We start from the raw sequence: 8,256 nt of genomic DNA on the forward strand, positions 1-8,256 counted from the left end.
TCTCCTTGGCTTCATTTCAAGTAAAGTTATGAAAAGATGAGGTGCAAACATAATGACCTCTCGATGATCACTCGATTTTGACATTTCATAATTTCATGAAATAGTGAAGCAATATTGTTTCCGAGAAAGTCTCGAGTTGGCAAAACTGAAAGTCAATTTTGTTGGTACATTCAGAGAAACTGGGAGTTTCAAAATTACAAAACTGAGAGGGCATTATACTGAAAATGGCAGGAAATGAGAAAAGGAAGGAAAAGATAGAAAGACTACAAGGAAATAGCAGGGAAAGAACCTTTTCTTCAGTGTGTGAAATCACTCGAACAAATAAAAAAAACCTATGACACTTACAAGTTAAGCACATAAACTGTAGCAGAGGTCACCAAGATGCCTAAAAGCTTGCATCTTCTAATCAGAATTAAAACATCCGCATGAATCAGGTCACTTAATATCTAGTAGGAGTAATCTACTAGAGGCAGGATTTTACAAAACTGCAGAGCTGTTGTTGCATGGTTCGTGTTAGATAACAGTCTATCAGGAAATTATTGCATCATGTACGCATTCCGAAAAAAAGTTGAGCCGAGTTTGTTTTCTGCTTTGACAGGATATGTAGGCATCATAACACACACACACACACACACACACACACACACACACACACACGCACACACACACACACACACGCACACACACACACACACACACACACAAAATAATAACGCTGTTCTGTTTTCTGACAGAGACGAAAAATTCTGTTTCTTTTCTTTTCTTTTTGGAATGATTCTGAGTTGCTTGTAAATTTAAAATAATAAAAGCTGCAAACAGGAAGATGTCAGCATGCTCTACTTGTCTTTGCTAGATATGTGTGCACTTTGAAGCCATGCTGCTTTCTGCTTTATGGCTGCACATTAAAACAGCCCCACATAAACAGCTGCACCTGATGAGGGTTAGCCCATATGGAAAAAAAATAAAATAAAATAAACATGCGTTTCATGAACCATCTTCTTTTGCAGTTTTTGACAATTCAATAAGCATAAAATAAACATTATGTTACAGTAGCAGAGTTTTATAGCTAAGGTAAAACCCTTTAAAATGTATTTTCCTTTAATCTGACTGCTAGGACGAGGACATTACTGCTAGTGCTGAAGTTGCAGGTGTAACTTTGAAACTATTATCTCATCTGGGACTCTCCTCAGCTCTTTCTGGGACAGTGGCGCGGCTGCCCCTCTGTTGGTCTTCCTTGGTCTCTTGTGTTCTGGGGGCCTCTGGATGTCTGGAGTTTTGATCTCCTCCATACCTGCTTCATGCCCTGGAGGATGGGACTGTGGCCCCCCACACCCTCTAGCAGATCATTACATTAAGGAACCTTTTAAATACAAGCGCCCTCATGCTCACAGGTGTACACACAGGTGATCACACACACAAACTACACCCTTTTTGGCTCCTACCTCAAAGCACACTGTGCGCTGTCGATCTTACGTGCTGCACAATAATGTTTAATATTAAGTATTTAGTGTTATATTCCCATATATCATTGTGATGTTGTTTATTCTATTACTCTCGTTTTCTTCTGCTTGTTTTCTTTTTTCTTTCTCAACAGGTGATCCAGGTGATTGATATATGTATTTTTTGTCTGCTTATTTTGTTGCTTTTTGTTTTTTGCCCTTTATCCCCGTCCCTCTTCTCCGCTGTTTTTTTTTTTGTGTTTTGTTTTGTTTTTTCCCCCCTCTTTCTTTCTCCCTTTTCTTTTCCCCTGTCCCGTATCTAGCAAGTAAAAAAAAATAAAATAAAATAAAATAAAATAAACAATAAAAGGTAAATCAAATGGACCATTACGGCAAGGCTGGGATGGTCCATTTGGTAAAGTAAATCCGTTGGGCATCTTTCTTAGCCTTTAGACAATAATTCTGATGGCAAAAGAACCAAACGGGACAGGTTTAAAAAAAAAAAGAAAAAAAAACTATTATCAATAATAATACATAAAAACTGGTGTGATAGACTGCTAATAATATCGATTATTATGTCTGAAAATATTTAACATACAGATGCTTATTAGTTGCGTATTTCCACAGCTGCCATGACTTACAATTTAAATTTAGATGTTAAATAGTGAAAATTCGCACATATTTTTGTATTCTGAAGCCAAAAACCAACATTCTCACAGTTAGGAAATCTGTGTCAGCAGTCGAGTAAACAAGATCATCTGATTACGACTAATCAAGAAAATCCCTGCGTGTAGATTACATTTACTGGCAGTCTACAAATCTGTGACACACACACACAAGTAAAAGCACACGTAGTTCAGAAATGAAACCATGCAGAAAGTTTTCTTTACCTGTCCTCACAGGTATATATCATCATATCATCAGACAGGAAAAGGAAAATATTTCATTATAATCCTTCCATCCATCCATCCATGCAAAGATCCATATCTGTCTGCATGTCTGTCTAACCTCTTTTATACCCCAGCTGGTGAGTGTGGTGTAACCGCACAATAAATAACCGTCCGCTGTCACTCAGCCTGAACGGCCTTATTCACTCGTTAGTGTGGAATGCCTGGAATGGAAATCCATGTCAGTGTCAAAACAGGGAGAGATGACAGAGAGGGAAGGGAAGCGTGTGAAGAGGTGATGCTTATGGAAACAATAATGGAGGGGAAAGAGGAATAATAAAATGAGGCTGATTAGTACAAGACGGGACAAGTGTATGGGGGTGAAAAAAGACAAGAGAAATAAGATAAAAGAAGTAGAAGAAAGAGGGCAAAAGACTTCGGATGAATAGAAGAAGGAAAGATGTAAAAGTACTATGATGAAGGAATATAAAAACATGGATAATTAAGAAAAAAGTATCAAAGTAAATACTGGGAAAAAGTGAGCAGAAAGAATTTTAAAAAGAAAAAGATCAAACAGGTTAAACTGGTTATCTGTAAATACCATCAACCTACCAGGTGTCGCAGAGGAAAATTAGCCCGTATTTCTAAATTTGGTACATTTACGAGACAATAACAGAGAAAAAAAGATTCAAGTGATTAGTGGAGATGTGTGTGCAGGAGGTACAGCAAAGGGTGGAGAAGAGACAACTGGAAATAGGATGAAAAAGATTAGATGGGAGGGAAGATAAGAGAAAAACATGTTGTGAGAGTGGCAAAGAATAGAGGGATTTTGGGACGTAAACCATGGAAAACTGTGAAAAAGGCCAAAGCTGATGGGGGGGATTAAAAAAGGAGAGAGATAGAAACTATACCAAAAAAAAGAGGATTAGAGATGATGAATGAAGTGTTGAAAAAAGAGACAAATATAAAAACAAAAAAGGAAAAAAAGATTAAAAGATTGGGAAAGGAATAAAGCGTTGGTGGGAAGAGGGTAGGAAGCAGAGAGGAGGAGGAGGAGAATGAGGAAAAGAGAGCTGAAAATCTGCGGGAGGAGAGGCAGAGGAGGAAAAAACATGAGGAGGAGGAGGGAGGGGGACGCCTGTCCTGTTATGGCAGAGAAGAACACTCGGGGTTGCTAGATTGCATCATCGCCGGATCAGCCTTCTAAAAATAGGATGACGTCACCCCTCCCTACTCTCAGGCTCCCAACCCTCGCGCTCTCTCTCTCTCGCTCTCTAGTAGCGTTGCGTCATGTGTCCCGCCCCTTCAACCGATTTAAAAGCGCGAGGTGACGCAACGTAAAGGCCACAAGAGCAACCGTAGCCAACGAGCAGGAAGCAGACACAGGAAGAGCGGAACGCACAGACATAAGAGAAGGTCTCTTTTCTTCACGGCGCACTTCATCCGATCCGGACACTCACAGCTTTAACAGGTAGGCTGGAGATCTGTTTCCGGTGGAGGAGGACGGGGGTGTTTGAGCGTGTGTGTGAGGGGCAGAGAGGCGGTGTTGTCGCTCTTTGATCCCGGTGAGAAGCGCAGAGAGCCGGTGTCTCCGTGCGCTCCGTCCCGGGACACTGCGAAAACTTCCGCGCGTGTTTTTGCGTGAAAATATAAAATATATAAACAAGCGCATCTTTTTGGAGCAGTTTGCACTAACGATTTTTCTTTTTTAAATTTTTATTTTAGCGTATTTTGTATTTATAAAAAACTTTTGAGGTGTTTTTCTTTCAAATATGACATCATGCGACGTTTTGCTTGGATTCTGCTTGAATGCATTTTGTTACACTTTTTTGTAACTTATTTATAATCAGGTCGTTCGGATTTTTGCACTTGTTTCCTCACTTTTGACGAGACTTTTAATATTGTTGTTTCTTTTTTTCTTCTTTTCTTTTGAGTTAACTTTATAATAACAAAACCAAAACAAACATATGAATAGCCAAAATTCTCTTTTATAATTACCTGAACACATAATAACGAAACTGAAGGGAACAGAGGGTGGCGTGGGTAAAATATTTGTAGAGCTAACAAGACTTTTTAAAACTTTTTTTTAATTCTAAGAAGGTGCTGCTGTGTGCAGACTAATACAAATCATATCATTAATGACTTCGTTGCAAATGATTTATTACTGGAGAACATAAGAATATAATATAAATGTGCTTGTTTTGGTTTTGGTCTCAGAGCTGATGTAAACACCTTCTTATCTGGCTGATGGCCATAATTCAACTCTTGTCACTTCTCTGTTTAGATAACAAACATCCACACCTCCCCAATTAATGAGCCTTTTTTACAGCATGTTTTCCACAAAGGAAATATTTGCTTAGTTTTGAATGACACAGCCATTTGTCTTGTCATCACAATCTGTTTGTCCTCCTTAACAAGCCATGTTGACCTTTCAACAAACCGATCTTAGCTTTGGTTTTCCTCCTGACATCTGTGTCTTTGTTACTCAGCAAAAATTTGAAAATTCCTTTATTATTCTTGCCACATTATTTATCTTGTGACTTTCAGCGTTGGGTTCATAGTGACTTTAGCTCTGGGCTCTTTTAAATTATAATAAGTGTTTCTAACCCACCTGACGATCTTCATCTCTTGCGTTTCCAGAATGATGCTTCAGCACTCAGGTCCTTCTCTGGCTGACATCAGCTGCTCCGCCTTGGTTCCCTGCCTCTCCCCTCCAGGCACACTCACCCTGGACGACTTCACCAACTTCACACCCATCGTGAAAGAGGAGCTCCGGCTGGCAATCCAGAGCAAGCGACTGTCCAACGGGCTTAGCACCGACATGAGCTCTGATGGTGCCAGCTCCAGCTCAGATCGAGCCTCTGAGCTAACTTCATGCAGGAACGGAGTCAAGCGAGAGGTAAGGCAGAGGGGGAATTACAGCATGTAGTTATCTGTATTTTTTTATGTGTTTCTGTAATGTGTCTGTCATATATATATACATATACAGAGAGAGAGAGTATTTTTTTTCTTAATGGTTTATATTTCTCACTTTTTTTTAGTTGACATCTGAGGAGCATGAAAGAAGGAAAAGGAGGAGGGAGAGAAACAAAATCGCTGCCGCCAAGTGCCGCAACAAGAAGAAGGAAAAGACTGAATCACTCCAGAAGGTAGTTTTCCACTTTCATCAATTGAGCATTGGTTATTCTGCACCTACTCTTAGCTTTTTGCACCCTCACAGTTAGACAATTTATAAAGCATGACATTCACAGCTTGCGGTGAGAAGTAGCTTATGTTTCTCGGGTGAATAACAGTCTTCTTCTTCCATCCTTCTCTGCAGGAGTCTGAAAAGCTCGAGAGCATCAATGCCGACTTAAAAGCTCAGATTGAGGAGCTGAAGCAGCAGAAGCAGCAGCTGGTCTACATGCTCAACCTGCACCGGCCGACGTGCATCGTCCGAGCCCAGAACCCCCAGACGCCCGAGGACGAGCGAAACCTTTTCATCCAGCACATCAAGGAGAGCACCTTACAACTCCACGACCTCACCTCCACCACCACCTCATCCGCATCCACGTCCACAGCAGCGCCTCTCGGCGGAGGACTTCTGACTCTCGATCATGTCCAGTGCCCCAGTCACTTATGATCGCCCAGAGTGTTATCTAGGGCTTGCAATTCTTCCATCTCCTGCTGCTGATGTAGGACTGACTGGTTTCGCAGGAGGTGGAGTTGCCACATACAGACTTATGACCTGAGAATGAAACGCCACTTATGACTCCTCACGCCCACCTGCCGTCCATAATGCTGCTAGAGAAAAAGAGAGTGGTGTAAAGTGACCTCAGCACCTTCCGCTCCCTGAACCCATAGCTGCTGATTGGACAGGCGTGAGAAATGATGGACAGCACTTTGACTTGCATTATGTTTCTTTTTTTTTAAAACATTTTAAACAGTCAGGGCCAAGAACAGATGCTAAAGCACTTAAACAAAATTCAACAGCTTTTCTTGATTTATTAGTATTTTGAATAGTCGATGGTCTGATTTTTGTACCAAAGCGCGATTTCAAGGTGATCAAGGCACATTATTTAAGAGTTCACCCCGAGAGTAAGGAGATTCAGAATGACTGTGTGAGTGTGTACAGATGCAAGTCACTGACTTTAAAAAGAAGCGGTCTCTGTTTAGTGTACAGCAAAGATTACATATTTATTAAATGATTACTGTATGTTAGGATGTTGCTGTTTTAACCCTGTCTGCTTGTCCTGTATACAAAGTGAATTACTAAAAACGCTGCTACTACTAACCACTCAGGACCTAGGTATGCTATAGACGTCAGTTTTGTTATACATAATATGAGATGACTCGTCCAAAAGCATGAGTACGGGTCAGGTTCCTTGCTGTGAGTGTAGCAGACACAAAAGGGAAATGTACGTTGCAGGCAGGGTTTCTAATTCTGCACTTACTGAAAAAAGCCTAGTACAAAAGACAGTGTAATCACATGTATAGATAAGTGTTTTGTTGTGTTTTTTTTTTCTTAAGAATTCAATATTTTCTGGCAATCACAATTGCCCAATGGACACTTTATTTATCACTGTGTTCTCTCTTAAAGCAAAGGGGATTTTTTTTAACCTGTTCTGTGACAATGAAGCTACATAAGTGTTATTTTACAGATGTGTTTTCTACCCAGTGTCTTGTATAACCTATCAAATGCATATTAACTATGTGCTGCTGTATGTAAACACCAATGCCTCCTTTGGTCTCAACAGAGCAAAAGCAAAAGTTATTTTTTTAAAAATGTATTTATTGAAAACATTTGGTCCGGATGTTGTGTTCATTAGATATCGTTAGCTAGGTATCAGAAGCGCTCCATCAGTTTACTCTGAAGTTATGCAAGATTTGGTGACACGTTAGAATCTAAGTGTGTCGTGAACTTCCACTATTTGAAAACCCACTGCCAAAATAGTTGTCGTTCACTTGCACACCCTTTTCCATTGTAAAAAAAAAAAAAATAGCCCAAGGAAAGAAGCAGTTTATTGCTCAAACAGAAATTTGACGAGCACGATGATTGCTGTTTGTTGTTTATTGGCAGTAAAATAAAGCCAAACATGAGATCAGAAGCCCTTTATTCCTGAGCGACACTCTAACTTCTCATTCAGTTACCCAATCGCTAATCAAACTGAAACTCTGACGTACAAACCGCCAAGCGAAGGATGAGTACATACCAGAAGGGGTTTCCTTTGACAGGACATTATTATAATTAATTTTGTAGACTGAAGTTGTATTCCTCTGTTAGAAGGTTTATATTGTTGTATGTGTTGTGCGAGAGTCACATTGTTAAAGGGACGCAGGCGTCTTTGTGGTCATAGTACTTTTGTCACCTGTTGTCCTGATGCTAGTCATTACTAGATAGTCACTGAGCACTGAGTGCATGTATTCATATTGTGCCTATTTCTACTACTGAAGACTTTTTTTTTTCTCTATAGCTGTGTCATAGAAATAAATAAGGACGTCAGGTACAACTGCACTGCTACTATCACTGTGTAACTACTTCCATCTCTGTTTTGATTTTGATACTTTGATAATTAAAGATGTGAACTGAAAATGCGACCTGTGAGATGCCTTTTCTGGAAACGGACAGGTAGATGTGATTTGCACTGATGTGGAGAAAAAAATATTTTTTTTACATCAGGAGTTTCTGGTAGAGAGCAGAATTCATGTTTCCATCAATTACAGCAAGCCATCGAGGTCCTGAAAGAGGACAGCAGTCCCTGACACCACCATGTTTGGCTGTCGTTTAATGAAATGTTGTGTTAGTTTCATACCAGATGTAACGGGACTCATTATTGAAAACATTTGGTCCGGATGGCTTTGTCACCCTGTCCAGACTGATAGATGTTAGTGACTAGTTATCTCTTTCTAATATTATATTTTGTTTGATGATCTGAAACATGTAACTGGGA

At 40.0% G+C, this 8,256-nt stretch overlaps 1 protein-coding gene across 1 annotated transcript; it reads left to right on the plus strand.

The window, feature by feature from the left end:
* The first annotated feature begins 3,682 nt into the window (after positions 1-3,682).
* Positions 3,683-7,903, plus strand: LOC134623419 (cyclic AMP-dependent transcription factor ATF-3-like). The gene is made up of 4 exons (XM_063468566.1): positions 3,683-3,797; positions 4,967-5,225; positions 5,368-5,475; positions 5,646-7,903. The coding sequence occupies exons 2-4, from the start codon at positions 4,968-4,970 to the stop codon at positions 5,946-5,948; spliced, it is 669 nt and encodes a 222-aa protein (XP_063324636.1). The 5' UTR covers positions 3,683-3,797; position 4,967; the 3' UTR covers positions 5,949-7,903.
* Positions 7,904-8,256: the final 353 nt, after the last annotated feature.

This window comes from Pelmatolapia mariae, unplaced genomic scaffold (assembly GCF_036321145.2).
Source record: "Pelmatolapia mariae isolate MD_Pm_ZW unplaced genomic scaffold, Pm_UMD_F_2 NODE_ptg000645l+_length_37059_cov_1, whole genome shotgun sequence".
NCBI classification, from domain to species: Eukaryota; Metazoa; Chordata; class Actinopteri; order Cichliformes; family Cichlidae; genus Pelmatolapia; species Pelmatolapia mariae.